Source organism: Astyanax mexicanus, chromosome 14 (genome assembly GCF_023375975.1).
Source record: "Astyanax mexicanus isolate ESR-SI-001 chromosome 14, AstMex3_surface, whole genome shotgun sequence".
Taxonomy (NCBI): Eukaryota; Metazoa; Chordata; class Actinopteri; order Characiformes; family Acestrorhamphidae; genus Astyanax; species Astyanax mexicanus.
In genome coordinates, this window is record NC_064421.1 from 462,763 (window position 1) to 490,726 (window position 27,964).

The window sequence follows — 27,964 nt, forward strand, 5'->3', positions numbered from 1 at the left end:
GAAACACTTTTACAAACGCTGAAACACTTTTACAAACGCTGAAACACTTTTACAAACGCTGAAACACTTTTACAAACGCTGAAACACTTTTACAAACTGCGATTTCTGACGGAAAGGGAGGGTCTAACACACAGGAAGTGCTTGATGCGGACCCTCCTTGTCAGTCAAGCTGCGTTACGATGAGAGAGTGGAGTTATGGACACTAAACTATGTTTTGTGGCACGTATTTTAGCAGCAGCAGTAAATACTTAAACTATCCCTGTCCTGCTGCTATCCCCGCCGCGGGGTTCACCTAATACCCCGGGGGTTCAGCTAATGCCACGCGGCCATCAGCTAATGCCCCCGCCGCGGGGTTCAGCTAATGCCCCACGGAGTTCAGCCACTGCCCCGCGGGGTTCAGCCACTCCTGTACTGTATTACCTGAACCCCGCGGGGCAGTGGCTGATGGCCGCCGGGCATTAGCTGAATCCCGCGGCGGGGGGGGCAGTGGCTGATAACCGCGGGGCAGTGGCTGAACCCCCGGGGTATTAGGAGAACCCCGCGGCGGGGGCAGTGGCTGATAACCGCGGGGCAGTGGCTGAACCCCCGGGGTATTAGGAGAACCCCGCGGCGGGGGCAGTGGCTGATAACCGCGGGGCAGTGGCTGATGGCCGCCGGGCATTAGCTGAACCCCGCGGCGGGGGCAGTGGCTGATAACCGCGGGGCAGTGGCTGAACCCCCGGGGTATTAGGAGAACCCCGCGGCGGGGGCAGTGGCTGATAACCGCGGGGCAGTGGCTGAACCCCCGGGGTATTAGGAGAACCCCGCGGCGGGGGCAGTGGCTGATAACCGCGGGGCAGTGGCTGATGGCCGCCGGGCATTAGCTGAACCCCGCGGCGGGGGCAGTGACTGATAACCGAGGGGCAGTGGCTGAACCCCCGGGGTATTAGGTGAACCCCGCGGCGGGGGCAGTGGCTGAACCACTGGGGTATTAGCTGAACCCCGCGGCGGGGGCAGTGGCTAATGGCCGCCGGGCATTAGGTGAACCCCGCGGCGGGGGTAGCAACAGGACAGGGATAGTTTAAGTATTTACTGCTGCTGCTAAAATACGTGCCACAAAACATAGTTTAGTGTCCATAACTCCACTCTCTCATCGTAACGCAGCTTGACTGACAAGGAGGGTCCGCATCAAGCACTTCCTGTGTGTTAGACCCTCCCTTTCCGTCAGAAATCGCAGTTTGTAAAAGTGTTTCAGCATTTGTAAAAGTAAATGTGTTTTAGTTTTTGTAATTTTGTTTTCTGACATGTTAATTTGTTTTGCACTTCAGGGCCACCGTAGGTAAGACTTTATTTTAAGCAACACAAATTAGGCGCTTAAATAATGTCTTATTATTTGCTTAATAAAGCCTTAATTAGACATTTGTAAATGATTTATTCACTACTTATTATTAGGCTTTATTTTGTGTTATTAATTGGTATTGGTGATTAATTAGGGGTCTGTGATTGATTAAATATTTATTCAGTTCTTTTTAGTGTGTAATTAGTGATGAACAGAAACTCACTTTAGAATATGGATCACATCTTGGTCTATTAGTGACTTATTAACCCCTTATTAACTCTTTATAATAACCTCCAGCACAGCCATAACCTTACCAAACTCACATAGATAAAAACAAACTGCGGCCAATTATAATAAAACTAATAACATGTAGAATTAGCTAATATTAGTTATTGCTTAATAATCTGATCTGCTAAAAACATGATGCTAACATTTTAACTGTTTATTATGCTCTATAAGAACTAATACAGCCATTATTAATTATTTACACATAACAGACCCCTAATTAAACACCAATAACACTTATAACACAGAATATAGCCTAATAATAAGTGGTGAATATATCATTTACAAATATCTAATTAAGGCTTTATTAAGCAAATAATAAGACATGAATAAGCGCCTAATTTGTGTTCCTTAAAATAAAGTGTTACCCTTATTATATTTATACAGAAATATACAGAAAATTGGTATAAATGTGTTGAAACTGACCGGCGGATGAATCCTCCACTGATGGCCATCTGCTCGCGCTCGTCCACCACGCGGGCCGGCTGGCTGGACACCACCCCGTCCTGATTATTCCCCCAGGACTGACCCCCACCTTTCAGCCTGGACAGTCGGAGAGGACAGTGAGACACGGCCGAGACACGAAAACACAGACAGAACCGACCCGGGTCCAGATAGAGACGTACAGTAATTACAGACACTAATGCTCAACCGCTTAGAGTCAGCCGGGCCTGTAGGGGGCGACAGCAGCGGAACTGGAACAGTTTTACTAATTATAATACATTACTTAATTAATATAATTTGCACTTATGTAGAAAATCCACTTAATAATCCATCCCGGGAGTTTGTTACAACAGCAAGGGCAACTGTTGTGTTTATTTCATAATAAAAGTCTCAAAAGAAAATTAAATATTATAAAAAAATAAAAAAAATGTATATATTTTTTCTAGACATGAAATTGCCACTACTAATAATGTATAAATTTTTTGAACCTAATAAAAGCCTGAAACTATTGTAAATTAGTTGTTAATTTTGTAAAAATTTAAAGAAATACTGTTTTCACTGTATTATAATGTTTTTTTACATTGTTGCTTATGCAGCATATCATTTAACATGTAAATATGTATTTAAAAATATATATATCTTACAAAAAAAATCTATTTTCAGCCTTTTTCAGAAATCAGTTTTATATATTATGAATAAAATATTAAAACATTCATTAGAAGCGTTTTGAGCATTAGTGCACGCTGCACGACTAATGACAAGACGTAGAGTTACAGACAAATGGATCATGAATAAATCAACGTTAAAATCATGAGAAAGTTCTAAATGAATGATGAGATAATGGAATGGATAGAGGTTCCGGACTGCGCTGAAATATCGTCCATCATTAAGGATGAAATAATGACTGTAATGCAGCGGCTGGGTGGATGTACGGACGGACAGATGGACACGGACCTTCAGACAGACTGACGGAACCCAAATCAAACACTTAGAGAACGTTAAGATTAAAACAGAGAACTAGAGACGGTTCCGTTTACATTACGCACCAGAATTCACTTTAGAATTATGATATAAACACAAAAACTGAATTTATTCAACTCAAATGTGCATCACTTTCAGAGTGTGAATCAGTGAATCATTACATGAATCAGTTAAAGTGAATCATTGTTTGAATCATTGTGTAAAACACTGAATGTGAATCATTAGATGAATCAGTGTGTTTAAGAGTGGATGTGAATCAGTGTGTTTAAGAGTGGATGTGAATCAGTGTGTGAATAGCTGGTAAAACAAAAATATGAATCATTATGTGAATCAATCAATGTGAATCAGGGAAGGAGAATCAGTCTGTGAATCAGTGTGAAAACAGTGAATAAGAATCATTGTGTGAATTAGCGAACAAAAAATCAGAGTGTAAAAGAGTGAATGTGAATCATTATGTGAATCAGTGGGTAAAGTGTGAATCAGCGTGCTAAGATAGACGGTATATAAGATTGTGGTATATGTTGTATTGTGTGTATAGGTAATTTGTCTGTAAATATATACAGTATGTTAGTGTGAGAGTTGAGTGTGCACATCTGAATACAGTAGATTCACTACAGCTCTGATTTCATGTTATTAATTAACAGAATAATAATTTATTACACTAATAATTCTGTATAAAATGAATAAAACTGTAAATATGTGTAAAGAGGTGTAAATAAAGTGTGTGTATACTGTACACTGTGTAAATATTCTGTACAGTGAATAAAGACTGGTGTAGGAGTGAGTGTGTGTGTGTATGTGTGTGTATGTGTATGTGTGTGTGTGTGTGAGTGTGTGTGTGTGTGAAGTCACTGGCTGGACGTAACTCCACCATGACCTTAATCCTTAATGACAGAGAGACTCAGGTAAACGTGTGTGACAGAGAGTGTGTGTGTGTGTGTAGGAGTGTGTGTGGGTGTGTGGGTGTGTGTAATAGTGTGGGTGTGTGTGTGTGTGTGTGTAGGAGTGTGTAAGACAACGGAACAGTATAGTATGATCAGTGACAGAAGCAGAAATAATAAAGTATCTACAATCTTAATGCTAAATTAAATTAAATACATTAAGTATGGAGAGTATAATGAGTATAAGTATAGTGAGTATAGTAAATATAGAGATTATAATGTATATAGTAAACATGGTGACTATAGAGATTATACAGTATAGTGAGTATAGTGAATATAGTGAGTACAGTGAGGCGCTGTGTGTGTGGAGTTTTTTTTAGTGCAGGTGTGTTCTGATGCTTGAGGGTGCTGGGGGGGTAAAATAATGTGTGTTTATGGTGAGTGCAGTACCTATAGAGATTAAATAGTGAGTGTGGTGAGTATAGCAGGCGCTGTGTGTGTGTGTGGGGGGGGGTTATATAATGTGTGTTTATGTTGAGTATAGTAAATATAGAGATTATATAGTGAGTACAGTGAGTATGGTGAGTACAGTGAGTATGGTGAGTATAGCAGGCGCTGTGTGTGTGTGTGTGTGTGGGGGGGGTTATATAATGTGTGTTTATGTTGAGTATAGTAAATATAGAGATTATATAGTGAGTACAGTGAGTATGGTGAGTACAGTGAGTATGGTGAGTATAGCAGGCGCCGTGTGGGGAAGGTGCTGTAAATGCTGGATGTAGCAGTGGTTCTACTGTGGAGATTATATAACGAGTATAGTGAGTATAGTGAGTATAGTGAGTATAGTAAAGTGTATTTATGGTAAGTGCTGGAGAGAAGGTGCTGTAAATGCTGGGTGTAGCAGCGGTTCTGCTGTGGAAAAGGCAGATTAGAGATGTTAGAGAACATGCAGATGAGGAGACGGGTACAGGAGCAGTGCGGTGAACCAGCGCCAACCCTCACACCAAACACCGTCCACCAGCGCCAACACACTCTATACTCACACAACCGTATATATACATCAGCAGCTCTGTTTAAATATTATATATAATTACATAATTAAAAACCCATCAAGAATAACATTATTCAATTTGTAGTTTCTGAGTGGATCAGACACAGCAGTGCTGCTGGAGTTCTCAAACAGTGTGGGAACTATTTTATTGAGCTATAGGCGAGCTGTAAACTGTGCACCATACAGCTTGATTTAAGGCGTGTCAGTGTGTCTTTGCTATCATAACGACGGGAAAAGTACATCTTGTGAGGCTTGAAATGCGCAATGTATTTTGGAATAAACCCGAGTGTCTCTTGCTCATCATTCTCTTTAAGAGTAGAATCAGGTGAGCTCTGACTTTGGTGGATTGCTATTGTAACGGTGCAGCTACCTGGACGTGTTCAACAAACTCTTCTCAGCAGAGGAAACTGAGCTGCTGGTTGACGCTGTGAAGCAGCTCCAGCAGCTCATTTACGGGAACAGCAATGTTATTTTATTTACTATTCTGTTTATTGTTGATGTAAAAGTTGGGTTTGTGCTGCTGTGTGTTCATGTGTGTGTAATAAGTGGGGGTGTACGCTCGGCTCGGCACGGCGCCTGTGTTACCGAGATAGTGATGAACGTCTGACTGTTGGCGTCTGTCTAGGTTGTATTCAGTCAGTGGAGCTCCTGTGTTTTCTGTTACCAAGATAAACAAGATAAAACTCCAGAAATGTACCTGAACACACCTCATTTCCAGAACACCACACCCATCAGTGTAGATATATTCAGAAGCTCTGCTGCTGTTTAAACCAGACAGTGTGAGATACTGAGGTGTTTAAAAACTCAAGCAGCACTGCTGTGTCTGATCCTCCTGGTCCAATCTATGTGTACAGAGGCACTAGCGTTGCAGTTGCAGCGGCTGTTGGACGGTGTTGGTACTGAGAGGGAGGAAACTGCTAATGCTAAATGAAAAATTTTCACCGAACTATTCCTGTAACATTTACGAGCACCAGGCAGTTAGCGGTTCAGCGATATGTAGGGCATGTGTGTGCATTCAGCTGGCAGAGAGCAGCGCCTACAGCTACGGCTACAGGGCGGGCATCATAGGCATTATGAGCATTGCGGGCATCATGGGCATCATTAGCGGCAGTGCTGCTGCTGCACATTAGCGTTAGCATGCCTCCAGCCAGCGTTACTGCTCTCTTAGTGTTAACTCCTCTATATACGGTTAGCTTCAGGCAGGCAGGCGGGCAGGCAGGAAGACGGGCAGGCGGGCGGCAGACAGGCGGGCAGGCAGACAGGCAGGCATCACCTACTTGTTACAGGGACATGGACAAAGACCACAGAGATTTCCTAGATCCGTCAAATTCTTTTCTGCTTCTTTCATGTCCTTATTGATCTGATCCATCCCCTCCTCGATGCGCTCCAGTTGTTCTGATATTAAACATTAACGCCAGTAACCCCGCCCCCAAAACAAACAAACAAACAAACATCCAGAAAAACACAAAACAAACAAACAAACACCCATAAAAACACAAACAAAACAAAATAAAGGAAGAAAAAGAGAGGAAGGGGGAGGAAGAAGAGAAACAGAGAGAGAGAGAGACTTAGGACACAGCGAGACAGAGAGACAGTCAGACATCAGCACACGGGCGGGAGACAGGTCCGGGCCCGGCGCCGGTACCTACTTGTCACAGGGACAAACTAGTCCACAGCACTTCCCTACATCTTTTAAACTTTTCTCGGCCTCCATCATGTCTTTGTTGATATGGTTCATGCCATCTTCAACACGTTCGAGTTGCTCTGGTTAGGACAAAGGGATGACAGCAATGAAATGAGATTCCAGAACCTTGGCAGAGAGAGGAAGAGTGATATCTTCAGGTAGAGATCGGCTAGAAGGGGCGGGACCAGGGCCGAGAGGGGGCGGGGCCACTGGCGGGACAGTGGGTGGGACTGGGTGTGAGCTGGAGCGCAAAATAAAATAAAATCAAATCAAATAAAATAATAAGTTAGTTAGTTCTGACCCTGCAAAGTGATTGGCTGTGATTTGTTCTATGAGTGCCGTTATCAGCCGGTAATGCACTGTAACTAACCGAAGCTCTCCATGTATCACTCCGCCACATACAGGTAACCTAGCAAGGATGCAGCGCTTACAAGCCAAACAGCACAGCTACAAACAAACAGAGCAGCAATGGAACTATTTTACCTGGTGGAGTTTTTATAACCAAACATTTTCTATTTTCTCCTATTTTCTCCTCCTCTTTAACTCTTTAAAATCTTTCAATAAACAAAGATAATGAACTGTGGTATAACCACAATAATACACTCAAGGTTCGTGCTATAAAGTGAAATATCGGTGCTGCTGTTCTGATCTACGACACTACTTTGACCGCAACACAGCAGTGCCAATATTACACGTTATAGCACAAACCTCAAGTGTATTATTGCATAATTATATCATATATATATAAATTAGCTAAATTATTTTTATTTACTTAGAATAAGTGAAAAGGCAGAATAATTTATATTGAACAATGTCTATAAAGTTATCCAAAAGCAGTGTGTAAGACTGGTGGAGTAGAACCTGCCAAGATGCATGAAATGAAAACTGTGATTAAACTGTGATTATTTGAGGTCTGAAAGCTCTGCAATAAAACAACAATGTTCATTTTACTCAAACATAAACCTATAAATAGCAAAATCAGAGAAACTGATTCAGAAACTAAAGTAGAACCTTCATTTTTTTAGAGCTGTAGAATAATCTTGTTTTTCAGTCGCAGGTAAGTTAAAATCATGATTTTGTTAATATTATAATTTTACAAAGTTTCTGCTAGTTATTCTCTAGTAGCATGTAATATAACTACTGTATAATTAAATTTATTTAGATTATAATTTAGTTATTAAAGCTGATAAACTGATCTGAATGTATTTGATGTATAATCTGATACAGTGCTGTAGATCTGGGCGAGAGACATGTGCTGGATGGAGTTAAATAGAGAGAGAGAGAGAGAGAGAGAGAGAGAGAGAGAGAGAGAGAGAGAGAGGAATGGAGATGCTACTGGTTGGCATTAGAAGCAGCAGCTGATGCCAGGGTTTACAGGAGGCCGCTGGCACTGCTGCAGAGCGCTGGCATCGGCGGGCACTGGGTCACTGTGAGGGAGCCTGGCACTGCCCGACTCCAGCTAAATAAAACACCCAGAAATAAAAAACAGAACAGGAGGAGGTGAGGGAGCGGAGGAGGATAAAACCAGCTATAGAGAAAAGAGAGATAAAAGAGATAAAAAAGAGAGATAATAGAGGTAAAGAGGATATAAAGTTATCTGCAGGGGCATCAGATCAGTGTAACATTTATCAGTTAAGTTTTCTGTATAGTTTTGAGATTAAACTCTAAATAGAAAATTATGAATCATTTTTCCCTTCTAAAACAGTTTGTTTTTCCAATGTTCTAGTTTTAATTTCCACACCCTCACATTTTTACTCAATTCTCCAATTTTCTGTTTTTTAATTTTCAATTTTCACTCATTTAATATTAAGACTCAAACGGTGAGAAAACTGCAGTGATAAGCATTACACTGATGCATCAGATCCGTTAGTTGTGTGTGAACGGGCGTGAATGGGGGTCAGGGGGCACCGGGGGGTCAGGGGTCAGGGGTTTATGACTGAGGGGCATTTATAAACTCTGTAAAATCCCAAGGGGGCAGAACAGAAATTACAGAATTATGGAATACAGATCTAAATTGGATCACATTCACCAATCAGAGCATTTATCATGTGCAGTGCAGGTTCAGAGTACTCGCTACGCTACCTGTGCAGGTACATACACTAAATCACATCATTTTTTTTTAGGAGAACAATAAAATGTGCCAAGATAAGTTTGGTATCTGAAGTTTGCTTTCTTACACATTTAGCTAATGTTGCTAACAGTTAATAAAAGCCTAGAATACCTGGAACTGGCTGCATAAAACCATTAATTATTTCTGGAGATAAACAAGCAATAATAGCATATATCCTACAGATTAGCACTGGAGCTACAATGCTAATGTAGTCACATAACAAGTAATAAAAGTTTAAATTCTAAAGATTAGCACTGAAGCTACGTTGGCTAATTTAGCTTACAAGTAATAAAAATGTTTAAATTCTACATAGCACCGTAGCTACAGAGTTACGAAATCTAATGTATTTAACAAGTGATAAAAGTTTAAATTCTACAGATTAGCACTGAAGCTACGAAGCTGGTTAATTTAGCTAACAAGTATACATTTTAGCTAAATGTTTACATGTTACAGATTAGCACTGGAGCTACAATGCTAACCTATTGAATTTGACAAGCAAAAAAGTTTAAATCCTATAGATTAGCACTAAAACTACAAAGTTAACTAAAATAGCTAACAAGTAATAAAAGTATAATTTCTACAGATTAGCATTGAAGCTACATTACTAATGTAGTCAGCTAACAAATAATAAAAGTATAGATTCTACAGATTAGCACTGAAACAAAAACACTAGCTAGTGTAGCTAACACGTAATAAAAGCATCAATTCTACAGAATAGCACTGGATTTAAGGATAATGTTTAGTTAGTTTAGATGGCTAGCTAACCTGTTGCTTCAGAGTAAAACTAATGAAGCTTCAAAGTTCAGACACCAAACATCCAGGCTAATTGGCTAGGCTAATACAGGGCTGTACACAATTTAATAACTGCCTCTGTGTGTCATAAATATTATTATGAATATTATTATAAAGTGTCAGAGGAAGGTGTGTGAATGCTGACAGTACTGTGAGGTGGTGTAATTGTCTCTGAGCTTACCGACCAGCGTCCAACAACAAACCACACAGCTAATTGGACTTTATCACTAATCCCCCAAGCAGGAGGAACAGAGCAGATCCAGCCTCTGCAGATCTCTGTAACCTGAAACCAGGAAGCTCTTTCTGGACCTGCTTCTGATTCTGGGTTTTTACAACTTAAGGAGCCGGACTTTAAAAACACTTCCCAAACTGATAAAGAGCTGATTTAGTGGGATTTTATTTTTTAAATTAATTCTGAAGTCTATAAAGGAACACATAAGTAATCATGTAGTTGCTTAAAAACAGTGTTAAACAAACCTAAATACTCTGTAGTCTTCCTTTCCTGGGGTGGTCCTGATGAGTGCCAGTTTCATCATCTAAATTTTTTGATGGTCTTTTTTGTTGCGACCGCACTTGAGGATTCTTTTAAAGTTCTTATATATTCTTTATTTCAGATTGACTGACCTTATTTTTTTTCTTAACCCCTTAACAGGCCTTTACCTACAGTATATACAGGCTACAGGTGTAGGTGATACAAAAATCCTTACTCTCTACAATAAAATTAGTTATTTACTTTTTTAAAATGTGAGGTTTAAAATCTCCTACAGCACACTTTTGGAGAAGCTGCTCCACTTAATAATAATTCCAGATCAGTAACAATCAATCAGGAATCAACCCAAATTCTGCAGGTTTGAAAATAAAGATGTAAAAACTAGACAAACATAATGAAACTAAAGGTTTGGGGGAGATAAACAGTTGTGATTTTAAATAAAGTTTAGGAACGTGCCAATTTTATTATTCCCATTTATTATTATATATTTTTTAAATAGCAGATTTACTTCAATTTTTAAAATAATTTCTATTACGTTTATTGATGAGTTCAGCACAGCTGTTAACTGAAAGCCTGAGCTGTTAACTGACTGAGAAAATCCAGTAGAGATGTTCAAAACTGATGATCTAAAAAGTTTTACACATTTTTATTAATTTTTTTTTTGTTTAATAAATAATTTAATACGTTTTTCTTCACATTTCTGACCACCTAAAACCAGCTAATTATTGGATTTGTTCGTGGTGCTAAAGTGGCTAAAGCTAAAGCAGTATTTTTGGGGTTCTGGTTGTATTACAGTCAGAGCGGCGGCTGGTTCTGATCCGGCGGGGCGGTGCAGTGGTAATCAGAGCGCATCTTGGTGAATGAGGCTGGGTACGGGGTTGGCACAGCTACAGCGGGTGTTGGGCGCTGTGCCCGCAGGCTTGTGGGAGGAGCCAGGTATTTATTATTGATCTGAGGGAGGCGGAGCCTGAGCTGCGCTCTGACAGGCTAATTAACCGCACCGCTCCGAGCCGAGCAGAAACACACTCTTCATTATCTTGAATAAATGGAAAACTGTAGCCTGGAGGCCGGCGGCGACCCCGGTTCACTCCCTCACTCTATTCCACATCACTTTACCACAGTGTGAACGCTCTGCAGAACCAGGGGAAGGGTTACAGATATTAACAGTTCAGTTTATGGACGTAGCACTCCCACATTTATCACCCTGACCTCTATCTGCTGTAGCGTAGCGTACGACCCAACAGCACAGACATCAGCTCAACACATTCACCAGAACCAAGTTTAATCAGTAAAATAAAATAACTTCAATTCAATTCCAACTACATAGTGTAAATATCCTTAATACTCCCCTTTTTTCTTTTATAATTCTATTTCTAATTTATTTTTTTTCACATTTTCTCCCCAATTTACACAGCCAAATACCTAACCCACTCACCAGGACCACCCACTCACCAGGACCCCCCCCCCCCCCCACTAGTGATGCTCCAACAACAGGAGGGTTAAAAAGACTAGCACACGCCTCCTCCGACACATGTGAAATCAGACTCCGCCTCTTTTTGACCTCTTGAACCGAGTAGCATCACAGCGCTAACGCTCGGAGGAAAGCGCAGCGACTTGGTTCTGATACAGCAGCTCACAGACGCAGCCTTGTGCTGATCCACATCACCCTAGGAGTGATGAGGGGAAAGAGAGAGCGCCATCTACTGTACTGTACCCACCCAGAGAGAGCAAGAGAGCGCCAACTGTGCTCTCTCAGGGCTCCGGCAGCTGATGACTGCAAGCTGCATGACCGGGATTCGGAATCTCCTGATCATAGTGGCAGCACCTTAGTTCGCTGAATCACTCAGTGCCCCTATTTTCTTTTTTTTATGTTTTGTTGCACATAACAGTTATTGAGGCCTGTTGTCCAACAGAATACACACATGATCCACCCAATAAAAATAGTTTACAAGCCAATGAAACAGTATCTTAGCCCCGCCCTCTGCACTACAAAAATAAAACACAGCAAGTAAAGACATTAGGGCATGGCAGCATTAGTGCCAACGAGGCAAAGTAAGAGCTAATTTTAACTCATTTTATGTGGTTTAGAACAAAATTTTCATTTTTTCATTGTTTATTTTGCTGTTTAGGAATGGTTTGTGAAATTAAAAAAGGTCAAAATCTAATACAAAACAAAAATGACAAACAATGCAATGGACATTAATAAATTTGAGTTCAAATATTTTAGTTATTTGGATTTAATTTAAAATATAGAGTTTATGTTAAAATATTACAGTCCTGTTTTGTGTCCCGCACAGAAAATAAAAGCAGCGTTCTTATATTCTTATATTTTCCCATCACTGGAATATAAATCAGGTCTGAAAAGGTTAAAGTAGGGTTGATACAATATATATTTAAAACAATTTATTGTAACATACACCAGCTACACAGCTTTTTATTTTATTATTTTTATAGAACATAAAAACATTATAATGATGAAACTGGCACTCATCAGTACCAAAGAGCAAGAGCCTCTTCTATTGCACAGGATAAGTTAATCAGAGTTACCAGATAAGACCATCTAAATTCTTCACAGAGTATTTTGGTTTGTTTAACACTTTTTTTTAAGTTACTATATGATTCATTATGTGTTCCTTCATAATGTGATAGATCACTTCACTATTAATTTATAATGTAAAACATTTTAAAATGAATAAAAAACACTGAATTTAAGGTGTGTCCAAACTTTTGACTGGTACTGTAGCTGGGAGCTTTAACCTAAAGCAGCTGAATTCAGTCATTAGAAGAGGAGTGTTAACAAATATTTGGATCTACAGTGTAAATCTGAACTAAACTGAACTATGAATTTTAATTTTGCATTTAAAAACATTTTTTCTGTAATTAGTTGACAAATTCTACTGTCTGCTCATTCACTGCTGTCATAATCGAGTTCTGAAAGGTGTTGAAGTGAGTGTCTGTGGTGAACGTGCGAACGAGGGTATGCTGCAGGTGAGACAGGTGTATCAGAGGTTACTAAAGGTCAGGCTGCTCTGTTAGAGTGCTAATAAGCGGAGACAGTGGTGAGACAGTGATGAGCAGTAGTGAGACAGTGGTGAGCGAGATCTTTCCCCCGGGATTGTACACAGATCCATCGCAGCGTCAGCTGATGGTGAACACAGGTGTTTGTCGTTACCAGCAACACTGATCGCTCGTTAGCTTCGACATGTGGGCCAGAGGACTCGTCTCGCTAACGCTAATGCTAATGCTAATGCTAACTCGGCCAGGCTCAGTTTCATAATAAAACACATTAATCAACTGTAATAATCATATAATATCAGTCTGATAATAACAATACTAAAAATAAATACTAAATACTAAAACTAGTTTAATAATTAATGCTAGGCTAATCTTCTTCATTACATCATCATTATGATGTAATATGTTTACACTGCAGGAAAAAAGCACTGAGAATTTAATTTATTTATTCTTTTTACAAATATGCATATACACTGACATTCCAAAAGTAGTCATGTGACAACAGTATGCACTTTAAATTGATCATAAATTGCTATATCCACACCTGTAGAAGTTATGAGGTGTTATCTTGTGAGTGGGGTTATACTGAACACTTCAGTGTGTAGCATATATGAAATACACCATAATACACCATGGTGAAATACACCATAAACCAGGGGTCTGCAATTAAGTTTAATAGTAAGATGAGTAAGTAAGATATTTTCCAAGCTATTATGTGGCCACAAAAAAATCTGTTTTGTAAAATGAAGTGTAATGAAGTGTAATGAAGTGTAATGGGATGGAGTGCTACAGACTAGTAGCTCTCCAGCCCAGAGGGTTGTTGAACCCAATTGCAGAACAGTTGATCTCAAAGCAGGTAAACCCAAGAAGAAAGGAAATAATAAATAGATAAATAAACACACCTCTCCTCAGGGTCGCGCTCCAAAACACTACCACTGCCCCGGCTACTGAATTGGGACACGGCCGGGAAAAAACACCCTTATGAGGAGACAGGGTGGAAACTAGCACGAAACTAGCCGAGCGCGACAGAGAGAGAGAGACAGGGGAGGAGTGTAAACAAAAGCTCACCAGAAAAGCTTTTTATTATTCATTTATTTGTTTTTATTATCGTTCATTATAGTTCAAACAAACAACCTCATGGGCCTGATGTTTCACGCCTATAGCCGACCCCTGGCATAGAAGCTAATATTACCACCCACAGTGGACAGTGCAGTGGGGGGGTAATGATGGTGACCAATTCCCGACCCATGACTTTTCGAATGTCAATGTAGAACAATTTTATTAGAAATGAATGTAATTGGTGTTCATTTGGATTTACTGTTCTCTACAGTTCACTGTTATCCTGCAGCTTAAACCATACACGCTAAATTCTACAATAAATCAGAACACTGCTCACAGTTATAAAAATAAAAATATAAAATTAATGAAATTACTTTTACACTGTAGCTCTATTCTACATACTGTATTATATGATGCATAATGCAATCAGGATAATATAACTTTCAACAAACTATAATAAATTACATTTTAAATATATTTTATTTTTTTGTCTCGTAACATTTCCCGTCCTATTTTTTCTCCTCCGTAACTTACCTCCCTGCTCATCCAGCATCACCAGAGTCCTGATACCAGCATCTTTACTCTGTTCCAGAGACGAGAGAGAGAGAGAGAGAGGACGAGATAGAGGAAGAAAGGATGAGAAAGAGCAAAAGAGGAAGAGATAGAAAAGGGGGGATGAGAGAGAACGAGAAAGAAGGGATAAGAGAGAAAGAGAAAGAAAGATGGGATGAGAGATAAAAAAACAGAGACAGAAATTGGGGATGAGAGAAAGAGAAACAGAGAGAGAAAGTGGGGATAAGAGAGAGAGCGGGAGAGAGAGAGGGGATGAAAGAGAGAGAAACAGAGAGAGAACAAGAACAAGAGAGAAAACGAGGGGATGAGAGATAGAGAAAAGAAGGATGAGGGAGAAAGAGAGAGAGAAAGAAAGGATGGGAAAAAGCATAAGAGGAAGAGAAAAGGGGGATGAGAGAGATACAGAGAGAGAGAAAGAGAGAGAGAAAGAAGGGATGAGAGAGAGAGAGAGACAGAGAAAGAGAGAGAGAAAGAAGGGATGAGAGAGAGAGAAACAGAGGGAACAGAGAATAAACAGTACAGGTCAGCAGAGGTTCAGATTACAGAACAGCCAGTAAAGATTCAGAGAACAGAAACTGAAGAAACGCCTAAAATCCACAAATCCACAAATACAGAATACAGAAATATATTTATATCTGATCTCATATATTTTACCCTGAGTTTAGTGGATCATTCGAAGAGCGTTTGATTGCTGGAGTTTGTTTCTTCACTTTTATCAGAAAAAAATAGAACATTAGAAAAACTAGAAACAATCCCTAAACGCTTATTAGCATATTTACGTTTTTTATATAGTAAAGAGATTTAAGGGCAGAAACAGCGTTACTACAGTGTAACACTACTGATACAGTGCAGTGTACTGATTGGCTGAAATTCTGGATCTAATGTTGTTGCTAAATAGTACTGTATGGATTCTTAGAGCTGGTGTTCTTACTAATGTTTGCTGACTGGCTGGAATTTTGACAACTGAATGCTGATTGGATACTGAGTGCTAATTGGATAAGGAGTGCTGATAGGATGGGCTTCTGGCTACGGACTACTTATTGGTTGCCATTTTGACTCCTGAGTACTAATTGGTTGCGATCATGACTACTGTGTGCCGATTGGCTAATATTTTGACTACAGAGTGCTGATAAGATGGATACTGAGTTCTGATTAAGTAATGAGTGCTGCTTGGATGCTGAGTGCTGATTGGTTGGGAATTCTGACTTGTTAGTTACTTAGTAAATAACTGGCTGGTGTTCTTGCTAATGGTTGCTGACTGACTAGCCTTTTGGCTACGGACTACTCATTGGCTGCCGTTGTGACTCCTGAGTACTGATTGGTTGCAACTGGTTGCATGAATATTGTGTGCTGATTGGCTGGGGGGCTTCTGACTACTGAGTGCTAATTAGCTATATAGCTTTACAGCTCTGAAAAAAAAGAGAGCACTTCAGTTTCTGAATCAGTTTCTCTGATTTTACTATTTATAGGTTTATATTTGAGTAAAATGAACATTGTTGTTTTATTCTATAAACTACAGACAACATTTCTCCCAAATTCCAAATAAAAATATTCTCATTTAGAGCATTTATTTACAGAACATGAGAAATGACTGAAATAACAAAAAAAGATGCAGAACTTTCAGACCTCAAATAATGCAAAGAAAACAAGTTCATATTCATAAAGTTTTAAGAGTTCAGAAATAATCAATATTTGGTTTTTAATCACAGTTTTTTAAAATGCATCTTGACATGTTATCCTCCACCAGTTTTACACACTGCTTTTGGATAACTTTATACCACAGTTCAGTTTGGTGGTTTGATGGCTTGTGATCATCCATCTTCCTCTTGATTATATTCCAGAGGTTTATAATTTGGTAAAATCAAAGAAACTCATAATTTTTAAGTGCTCTCAATCTTTTTTCCAGAGCTGTATGTTTGGGGGAATGGTATGTGAGATTTGTTGCTAAAGTAAGGTGAATGGGTAAAGGTAATTATTTCAGGTGGGGTTAGGAGGCCTATCCAAGCCTAGAGTAGCGTAGCGTAGCTTAGCCGCGGAGCTTCATTATGTAGAGGCAGTGAGCCGGCACAGATCTGCAGGCTAAAATTAGTTCATCATGGTAAACACACAGCAGGGCGGCGTTATTTAAAGTTAACTGGGCATGATTGTGTGTGTATAGTGTGTGTGTGTGTGTGTGTGTAGTGTGTGTGTGTATATAGTGTGTGTGCAATATGTAGAGTGATTCTCCCGTGGGAACAGTAAGGCTCTATTGACCTAAATAGAGCAGATGATCCTCGTTTACCTCATCAGATTCTCACATCATTTCATTATTTCTCTCAGAGCCGTGTGCTGAAGTGTGTTAGCGGTTAGCGATTGTTAGCGGATGTTAGCGCATGTCGCGGCGTTGGGCATCTGGCAGCTCCTGGCGATGAGTAGTGTGTGTGTGTGTGTGTAATTAATGAACACGCTCTATTTTCGCGTCAGTAATGGGATAAAGTGAGGATTGAATAACGCGCTGTGTAGGAGCGTCTATACGTTCCTGTGGAGGGGGCGTGAATAATTAGCAGATAAAGAAGAGGAATAAATCTGCACACAGGAAGCTAATTCCGCTAATTCGCTAATTTCACTCAGAAACTGCGCTCAGGTCAGCGGATGAACCCAGGCTGAACTCTCGGGGAGGATGACCGGGTTAGCTTTTAGCGTTTTTGTAGTTTAAAATGTAAAAATCATGCTAATGAAAGGTGGGTTTAAAGGTTTCAATACTCAGGTGAGAGTACTTTTCATGTATAGTGTATTAACTAAGGAATTCCTTACCTGACCCCTTATTAAAATACTGCATTTCTTAAGTGATTAAAGAAGTTATTTACAATGAAACCCATCTTTTACAAATTTCCTTACCTCCTCCACCAGCTGCAGCATACGCCGAGTACTCTCCAGAGACTGAAAAAACAGACAAAACACACCGTTACACACCTTCATTACCTGATTCATCATTTTACACTACTTTAATTCATCAGTTTCTTCAATTCTTTAAACCGTAAATTAAACTAAAATTGCCAGTTTACTCAATCCTTCAGTGCCAGTTTTAAGGAATCATTCTAAACAAGTTAATTCATGTAAGGCCTTTCAGAGATGTTTATACAGTTCTTCTTCTTTACCGGTTTAATCAATCCTTTCTTAGACGTTTATTCAATTACTCTCTACCATTTTATTTATCACTCCTTAGACATGTATACAATTCTTCTCTACCAGTTTAATCAATCCTTTCTTAGACATTTATGCAGTACGTCTCTACCAGTTTAATTGATTCTTTCTTATGTGTTCATTCATCAATTCATCTCTACCAGTTTAATCAATCCTTTACAATCAGCTTAATTCAATATTATTTACCAGTTTACTTATTTTTTTTTTTACAGAATATTCAATTCCTCTTTACCAGTTTACTCAATGTTTTTGAGTATCTACAGATTATTCATTTATTTGTTTCCAGTTTATTCAATTCCATTTTCAGGTTTATGTGTTAGGTGTGTATGTGTTGAGCTGGTTATTATGGGATGGTGAGTGTTTGAGTGTGTGTATAAGTGTGTGTGGTGTGGGCTGGTTATTATGGGATGGTGAGTGTGTGTATAAGTGTGTGTGTTGTGAGCTGGTTATTATGGGATGGTGAGTGTGTGTATAAGTGTGTGTGGTGTGAGCTGGTTATTATGGGATGGTGAGTGTGTGTATAAGTGTGTGTGTTGTGAGCTGGTTATTATGGGATGGTGAGTGTGTGTATAAGTGTGTGTGGTGTGAGCTGGTTATTATGGGATGGCGAGTGTGTGTATAAGTGTGTGTGGTGTGAGCTGGTTATTATGGGATGGTGAGTGTGTGTATAAGTGTGTGTGGTGTGAGCTGGTTATTATGGGATGGTGAGTGTTTGAGTGTGTGTATAAGTGTGTGTGGTGTGAGCTGGTTATTATGGGATGGTGAGTGTGTGTATAAGTGTGTGTGGTGTGAGCTGGTTATTATGGGATGGTGAGTGTGTGTATAAGTGTGTGTGGTGTGAGCTGGTTATTATGGGATGGTGAGTGTGTGTATAAGTGTGTGTGGTGTGAGTTGGTTATTATGGGATGGTGAGTGTGTGTATAAGTGTGTGTGGTGTGAGCTGGTTATTATGGGATGGTGAGTGTGTGTATAAGTGTGTGTGGTGTGAGCTGGTTATTATGGGATGGTGAGTGTGTGTATAAGTGTGTGTGGTGTGAGCTGGTTATTATGGGATGGTGAGTGTGTGTATAAGTGTGTGTGGTGTGAGCTGGTTATTATGGGATGGTGAGTGTGTGTATAAGTGTGTGTGGTGTGAGTTGGTTATTATGGGATGGTGAGTGTGTGTATAAGTGTGTGTGGTGTGAGCTGGTTATTATGGGATGGTGAGTGTGTGTATAAGTGTGTGTGGTGTGAGCTGGTTATTATGGGATGGTGAGTGTTTGAGTGTGTGTATAAGTGTGTGTGGTGTGAGTTGGTTATTATGGGATGGTGAGTGTGTGTATAAGTGTGTGTGGTGTGAGCTGGTTATTATGGGATGGTGAGTGTGTGTATAAGTGTGTGTGGTGTGAGCTGGTTATTATGGGATGGTGAGTGTGTGTATAAGTGTGTGTGGTGTGAGTTGGTTATTATGGGATGGTGAGTGTGTGTATAAGTGTGTGTGGTGTGAGTTGGTTATTATGGGATGGTGAGTGTGTGTATAAGTGTGTGTGGTGTGAGTTGGTTATTATGGGATGGTGAGTGTGTGTATAAGTGTGTGTGGTGTGAGCTGGTTATTATGGGATGGTGAGTGTGTGTATAAGTGTGTGTGGTGTGAGCTGGTTATTATGGGATGGTGAGTGTGTGTATAAGTGTGTGTGGTGTGAGCTGGTTATTATGGGATGGTGAGTGTGTGTATAAGTGTGTGTGGTGTGAGCTGGTTATTATGGGATGGTGAGTGTGTGTATAAGTGTGTGTGGTGTGAGCTGGTTATTATGGGATGGCGAGTGTGTGTGTGTGGTGTGAGCTGGTTATTATGGGATGGTGAGTGTGTGTATAAGTGTGTGTGGTGTGAGCTGGTTATTATGGGATGGTGAGTGTGTGTATAAGTGTGTGTGGTGTGAGCTGGTTATTATGGGATGGCGAGTGTGTGTGTGTGGTGTGAGCTGGTTATTATGGGATGGTGAGTGTGTGTATAAGTGTGTGTGGTGTGAGTTGGTTATTATGGGATGGCGAGTGTGTGTGTGTGGTGTGAGCTGGTTATTATGGGATGGTGAGTGTGTGTATAAGTGTGTGTGGTGTGAGCTGGTTATTATGGGATGGTGAGTGTGTGTATAAGTGTGTGTGGTGTGAGCTGGTTATTATGGGATGGCGAGTGTGTGTGTGTGGTGTGAGCTGGTTATTATGGGATGGTGAGTGTGTGTATAAGTGTGTGTGGTGTGAGTTGGTTATTATGGGATGGTGAGTGTGTGTATAAGTGTGTGTGGTGTGAGTTGGTTATTATGGGATGGTGAGTGTGTGTATAAGTGTGTGTGGTGTGAGCTGGTTATTATGGGATGGTGAGTGTGTGTATAAGTGTGTGTGGTGTGAGCTGGTTATTATGGGATGGTGAGTGTGTGTATAAGTGTGTGTGGTGTGAGCTGGTTATTATGGGATGGTGAGTGTGTGTATAAGTGTGTGTGGTGTGAGCTGGTTATTATGGGATGGTGAGTGTGTGTATAAGTGTGTGTGGTGTGAGCTGGTTATTATGGGATGGCGAGTGTGTGTATAAGTGTGTGTGGTGTGAGCTGGTTATTATGGGATGGTGAGTGTGTGTATAAGTGTGTGTGGTGTGAGCTGGTTATTATGGGATGGTGAGTGTGTGTATAAGTGTGTGTGGTGTGAGCTGGTTATTATGGGATGGTGAGTGTGTGTATAAGTGTGTGTGGTGTGAGCTGGTTATTATGGGATGGCGAGTGTGTGTGTGTGGTGTGAGCTGGTTATTATGGGATGGTGAGTGTGTGTATAAGTGTGTGTGGTGTGAGTTGGTTATTATGGGATGGCGAGTGTGTGTGTGTGGTGTGAGCTGGTTATTATGGGATGGTGAGTGTGTGTATAAGTGTGTGTGGTGTGAGCTGGTTATTATGGGATGGTGAGTGTGTGTATAAGTGTGTGTGGTGTGAGCTGGTTATTATGGGATGGTGAGTGTGTGTATAAGTGTGTGTGGTGTGAGTTGGTTATTATGGGATGGCGAGTGTGTGAAGTGGGTGAACAGAAGGCTGGGCTGTGACGGTGGCGGTTCTGCCAGGACAGCATTTGGTGGTGTGTTTCGGGCCGGTCTGTCGGCCGTTCCTCTCCTGGTGCGGCGTAAGGACGGTGGGGGGGTGGTTGGGGGGGCATTATCTGCATTATTAATGCCCCTCCATTACCCGTCTGTACTGTATTATCTCAGATTTAAACCACTTCTCCGGGTCAATACCGCCGCCGCCGCCGAGCGAGTGCGTTATTTTATCCTCCGAATGGATCGGCCTTCTACATTACATCATCAATTACCTGCAGAAACCCATCTCACAGCCCTGACCACGCCCCCTTACCCAACAAACCCCGCCCCCACCCGGCACCCTGCCATCCCTCATATACCATCTACATCTACTGATAACACTGTTTACTGCAGCACTAACTAACCCCAATACACTCACTCCTCACACATAACCAACAATTCACCAGTAACAGGAGTGAGTAACACCAATAAAGCTTTAATATACTAACTGAAATTAATGATGAAATTATCAATAAAGCACTGATTAACCTGATTTAACCTGGATTGATTAATCTGGTAGTGGAAGACTGAATAATTGAATAATGCAACATTAAATGTATTAAATTAATAAGAGAGGATTGATTAAGCCAGTTATAAATGGCTGATTAACCAGATGAACCTCATGAATAAAATAACTGAATTAAACCTAATAAAAGATGTAAATGAGATTCAACTTATTAGTAAGCATTGATTAAGGAACCAATGTAGGTGACCAATTGTAATGAAGGCTTGATTGACATGATTAAACATAATAAAGGGCCGATTAAACTGTAATGAAGGATTAACTAACCAGATTAAACTAAACAAAAGACTAATTTAACTGTAATAAATGTTTGATCAACACTATTAAACGCAATAAAGGACTAATTAAACTGTAAATAAGGATTGATCAACACTGTTAAACGTAATAAAGGGCTGATTAAACTGTAATGAAGTATTGATCAACCAGATTTAATTAAATAAAATCATGATTAAACTTTAATGAAGGGACTGATCAACCCGATTAAACTAAATTAAGGACTAATTAAACTGTAATAAAGGATTGAACAACCTAATGAAACTCAATAAAGGGCCAATTAAACTGTAATGAAGAATTGATCAACTCGATTAAACTTAATAAAAGACTGATTATACTGTAAAGAAGTATCAACTCAACTGATCTTAATGAAGGTTTGAATTACCCAATTAACACAAATGTAGTATTAAACAAATTGTAATGAAGGATTGATCAACTTCAATTATCTTAATGAGGTATTAGATAAACTGGTTCTGAGGGATTAACTCAATTAAATCAAATATAGCACTGATTAAAATGGTAATAAACACAATTAGACATAATAAAGGATTGGCCGGCTGTAGGGTCAGGTGGTCTGTGATTGGCTAGCTGTAGGGTCAGCTGTATCTCCACACAGAGCGGAGTCACAGCTGTCACTTTTACTTTATATTAAATATCATATTTAAATATTGCTTTAATTAACCTCGTTATGCTTAATTATCCCTGTGCTCGTTTACATGAATGTGAATTAAGCTGAATTAAAGTACAGTTTATTATTATTACACTAATTAATCTGTACATTCGTTAGTGAGCGCAGGCCGTTAGCCCTGCAGGCGCTGCTGTAATTTGCATGCTGTGATTACTCACGGCCCATTGGCTGCGGGTCGTGTGGGCGTGTGTGTATGTAAATGAGGTGGTGGGAGGGGCCTGTGCCGGGTTACCTCATCGGCCAGCTGGTCGGCTCTCTCCTGCAGGTTGGTCAGTTCATTCCGCATGTCCGAGTCGTCTGCCATGGCGGCGGGGGGGTCGACTCACAACCGAGAGAGAGAGAGACTATAACTGTATACAGAGAGAGAGAGAGACAGAGAGACAGAGAGAGAGATATTGAATTACATCATTTTAAACTTGAATCCATACAATCATAATTAATAGTGAGACTCTTCTTCTTAATCATGTTAATCTGAGCTAAAGGCTAAAGCTACTGTTTCCATGTGGGTCAGCCAGACGTCTTCCTGTAGCAGTTTCTTTTTTTCTCCAGTTTCTAAGAGTCTTTATTTGAAGGTGTAGAAACAGAACTCACCGCTCTCTGACTTCATCTGTAATTTCTTTTCTTAATTCTAAAGAAAAGAACTACTTTTAATAGTTACAGAGTTCTCTGTGTTTCTGAGTCTTTTTCTAGTTATTATGATGATAAAGGTGTGAATGTGTGTAAACTCTGCAGAGTTCGGAAATTTACATTTTAATAATCCATTTCCAAAGCTCAATTTACTTTCATTGCTACAGACCAGCTGTAAACTGTTTACCAACTAACTTTTTTTTAACTTTTCCAAAAATCCCCCTTTTTTAAACAACATATGATATATTTGTTAACATATGACATACTTTTTTACAATAACTCTATATACTCTCATCTACTGTATATATTTACTTTATGTATTTACTGTATATTTACTGTATCTCTACTGTATATTTACTGCATATTTTACTGTATATTTACTGTACATTTACTTTACATCTACAGTATATTTACTGTATCTCTACTGTATATTTACTGTTTATTTTACTGTATCTCTACTGTATCTCTACTGTATATTTACTGTACATTTACCATGTATTTACAGTATATTTACTGTATATTTAAGTAAGTAAACCTCAGTGGCTGCTTAGAACTGTTTTCCTGAAGCTCCAGCGTAATAAAGCGAGAGATAAAGCGAGAGATAAAGCGAGAGACAAAGCGAGAGACAAAGCGAGAGATAAAGCGAGAGACAAAGCGAGAGACAAAGCGAGAGATAAAGCGAGAGACAAAGCGAGAGATAAAGCGAGAGATAAAGCGAGAGATAAAGCGAGAGACAAAGCGAGAGATAAAGCGAGAGACAAAGCGAGAGACAAAGCGAGAGATAAAGCGAGAGATAAAGCGAGAGATAAAGCGAGAGACAAAGCGAGAGATAAAGCGAGAGACAAAGCGAGAGACAAAGCGAGAGATAAAGCGAGAGACAAAGCGAGAGATAAAGCGAGAGATAAAGCGAGAGACAAAGCGAGAGACAAAGCGAGAGACAAAGCGAGAGACAAAGCGAGAGATAAAGCGAGAGATAAAGCGAGAGATAAAGCGAGAGATAAAGCGAGAGACAAAGCGAGAGACAAAGCGAGAGATAAAGCGAGAGATAAAGCGAGAGATAAAGCGAGAGATAAAGCGAGAGACAAAGCGAGAGATAAAGCGAGAGACAAAGCGAGAGATGAAGGAGTAAAATAAAACGTTCTCCTCAGGACATCTTTAATCACACATCATCCTTCATCATCCAGCACAGACTCTACACTCAGACTGATCAGGGCGGAGTCAGGGGTGTGGCCGGGGGCGGGGTCAGGGCCAGGTGGGGTCGGGGGGGTTGGGGGTGTTTGAGGATGAGGTGGAGGTCTGGGCTGTGATTGGTTCTGAGGAAGCGGTTCTGCAGGAGATAGAGAATCCTGTAGAGCAGCAGGAATGAGCTCAGTGCTATTTTTACCCTGCATCTCCTCAGCAGCGCTCAACATGAAAAATACATCCGGCTCCTCCCCGACTCTCCACTTCATATAAAACAGCTTTTACTAAAGATGAATTTACCACATATCCCCCAAAATATCACAGCATTAACCCCGTCACAATAACCACTTCTGGACAAGATAAACAATATTGTTGCTGTTTTAATATCAGTGCTGCTAGTGTTAGAGCTGGGCGATATGGGAAAAAATCTTATCACGATATAGTTTTCCATATCAGTCGATATCGATATGTATCACGATATAAATCAAATCACTTTGTGTCACACTTAAAGGTTTGTTTTTATTAGTGAGAGAATAAGGGAGTGATGGAAGTTTTATCACAATATTTTTTTCTGTATCTCCATAATTATTAGGGCTGGCCCGAATAGCATTTTTTGAGCTCCGGATATTTGGCAGTAATTGGTAGCGAATATTCCAATATTAGTTTTTAAAAAAAACAAATTAATCATGAACGCGAGCCAGAACCCGAGCTTGAACGTCAGCCTGACTCAGGCGCTGCATGAACTCGGGCTTTTTTCCAATTTTTTCCAATTTTCCATGACTGAAAAAAAAACTTGGGCTATAAGCTCAATATTAAATATTTCGTTTGTTTAGAAATTATTTTATATTCTTAAACCATGTTAAATTATATTAGATTAGTAGGGCTGGCCCGAATAGCGTTTTTTGAGCTCAGAATATTGGGCACTGATTGGCAGCCAATATTGGAATATTTGTTTTTAAAAAGACGGATTAAAAACTGATTAAAGTAAAACAAAAATTGCAACTCGGCCCCTTTAATTCACCACAAAGTTTTCCAAGACCCAGCCGGAAAAAAAAAGATTTCCCACCTTTTCCTCAGCTGGGTCGGGCTCAAAAAATGATTTGTGATAGGCTGTTTTTTGGTTTGTTTGTTTAAGCACTTAGGCTTTTGTACTGCTGCAGTGCAATATTTAGATTTTATATTCTGAAATTCGTTCTTTTAGCATTTTGAACTTTTTTTCCAATTTCAAATTTATTTTTTTCTGTTCGTTATGTTCTATCGGTCCTTGCGTTTTTTGTAGTTGAAGTTGAATTTAATATTGAAGTTCAATATTTCTAATTTATATTTTGAAATTCGTTAGATTATATTTATTATTGTATTTTGAGCTCACTTTAGTTGGTTATTTTCCAAATTCATATCTATTTTTCTGTTATTATTAAATGTTATTAGCTTATTAGCTTAGCTTGTCATTTAGCATACAGAACTTCTCACGGATTTTTAATGAATGTTGATTTATTAATTTAAAAGCTGTACCTTATTAAAAGTATTTTAAGCCAGACAGACACTGTGTGATTTTTTAATGAGTTTATCTGCACTTTTAAATGGTTTGTCCTGTAGGAAACGCACACGATTTGTATGCTGACACTGTTGTCTGACTGAGGAGCTGCTTTCCGTCAAATGCAGCCTGTAGGCAGGAAAAAATCCAGCCAGAACCGACCATATCATGAGCCAGTTTTAAAGCCAGTAATTTAGTAGAGCATTAAACTACAAATCTGAGATGTACCTGCTGTACTTCTTAATCTCTGCCCCCAAAACGGTCCATTAACTTGCTTGACAGACGCGTCAAATCCCCCGCGAGCACGCGCGGCGCACAGCGCACCGATTAATTCATGCGTTGAGCTTTAAACGCGCAGCTGAGCTGTAATTGGGGAAATATCACAAAAATCACAGTGTGATTTGTTACATTAAAAAAAAGACCATTTTCTTCCGCCTAATCTGAGAGGAAAGCGGTGTTCTCGACCGGCCCGAGTTCATGCAGCGCCTGAGTCAGGCTGGCGTTCAAGCTCGGGTTCGGGCTCGCGTTCAGGCAGATAATCTAAATGATAAATGATTTTGTGTTTTTGCACTTGGGCCATAAGCTCAATATTAAAAAGTTCGTTTGTTTAGAAATTATTTTATATCCTTAAACCATGTTAAATTATATTAGATTAGAGGAAAGTCATTTAGACATCATTCTTAAGGTGTTTTTGTCCTGTTACCGCTCCGCAAAAAAACCTCTTCCTTTAATCCGCGCCCCACATACACATTTTTGCAGCACCTGCCCCGAGGTCCTAATATAAATTGAATTAATTACATTTAGTGCTTAAAATTTACTTAAAATTTATTTAAAACGTGCTGAACAGTGCGGCCGTTTATTCCCAAAGTACAAACACTATGGTTGTTTGCGTGTGTCGGGCCATACTCCACTATTCTTTAGGGTTTTTTGTTGCATGCATGAGAATAACTATTACAATTTTCTTAACTATTTATTAATTTGCTCCAGCGTCTTCTGGATTGATTACACGTTGTGTTTTCGTTGTTTGCCGCGCCACTTAGACGGAAATGGAAATGAATGTTTATCGAATTCTATTGCACAGGCTTATCATCGTCATCGAGGGAAAAATTATCGCGAAACAAATCGATATCGTTATATCGCCCAGCACTAGCTAGTGTTATTAACATTATCATTGTAACTAATCAGGAAACTTTAACGTGTTAATGTGTTTTAACACAGATTAACAACATCACCAGGTTTTAACAGAGCCGGTCACATATAAGCAGCATTTTTAGCAGTATTTAGGGTGTTTTAATACTGCTGAGTTCAGAAAGTAGATTATATTTGATTTATGCTGATATACAGATTAAGGTGTTGAATGTGGAATATGGAGCTAGTGTTCCTCCGTTTTCTCTGTTAACGCTCTCAATTATTATTGCCTGTTTAACAATAACAGGGAAATACCAGCATTTAATTTAATTTTAAATAAGATGACAGCCCTAATTATAGTATAATAGCATAAATATAAAACTTCAACTCTTCTATAGAGCACTAAATGCTAAATTATAGGAATAAGCATATAAAGATGTTGGGATTGGAATATAATTGTTTTAAAATCACAAATAAATAAAAAAAATGGTAAATAAGTGTGATAACATAGTCAGACGTATGGTGTATTGACATTAATAGGCTCCTTTTGCTATACTGTATAATAAATCAATAATCCTACATTCCACCTCCTTATTCAAGCCCCACACTATGCGCCTTATCTTATACCCTGTGTACAATACTTATTGCTGTATAGCTGCACTGTTAAAATAGCAATCCGCCAAAGTCAGAGCTCACCTGACTCTTAAAGGGAATGATAAGCAAGAGACACTCTGATTGGTTAATTTATTTCACATTACGCCCAAAATTAACCACACCCATGATTAACTAAGAGAATTAGTGCATGACTTTTGTGCGCTTTGAGTCACCCAAGGTGTACTTTTCCAGTCGTTATGATAGCAAAGACACACTGACACGCACTCAATCAAGCTCCACGGTGCACGGTAGACGGCTAGCCTACAGATCACTAAAATAGGGACCATATTAAAAGATATAACTACCTCCACCATGTTTACAATCTGTACTTTAGCTTGGCTTGCTCTCAATGTGCGTTAAAGCTAATATTCTTCTAAATGGTGCTCTATTACGCCACC

General features: G+C 39.6%; 1 protein-coding gene across 2 annotated transcripts in view; it reads right to left on the minus strand.

Moving 5' to 3' along the window:
- snap25b (synaptosome associated protein 25b) overlaps positions 1-27,964 on the minus strand; it is a 66,870-nt gene that overhangs the window by 7,135 nt on the left and 31,771 nt on the right. Inside the window, exons 2-6 of one of the 2 annotated variants that reach the window (XM_007238375.4) lie at positions 22,674-22,791; positions 17,558-17,599; positions 14,642-14,690; positions 6,235-6,352; positions 2,030-2,146 (exon numbers count right to left, since the gene is read on the minus strand). In XM_007238375.4, the coding sequence (XP_007238437.1) occupies positions 2,030-2,146; positions 6,235-6,352; positions 14,642-14,690; positions 17,558-17,599; positions 22,674-22,745 (398 nt within the window). In that variant the 5' untranslated portion in view covers positions 22,746-22,791. Of the gene's footprint in view, positions 1-2,029; positions 2,147-6,234; positions 6,353-6,606; positions 6,722-14,641; positions 14,691-17,557; positions 17,600-22,673; positions 22,792-27,964 lie in introns of both variants that reach the window. The other variant, XM_022664745.2, reaches the window with a different exon arrangement.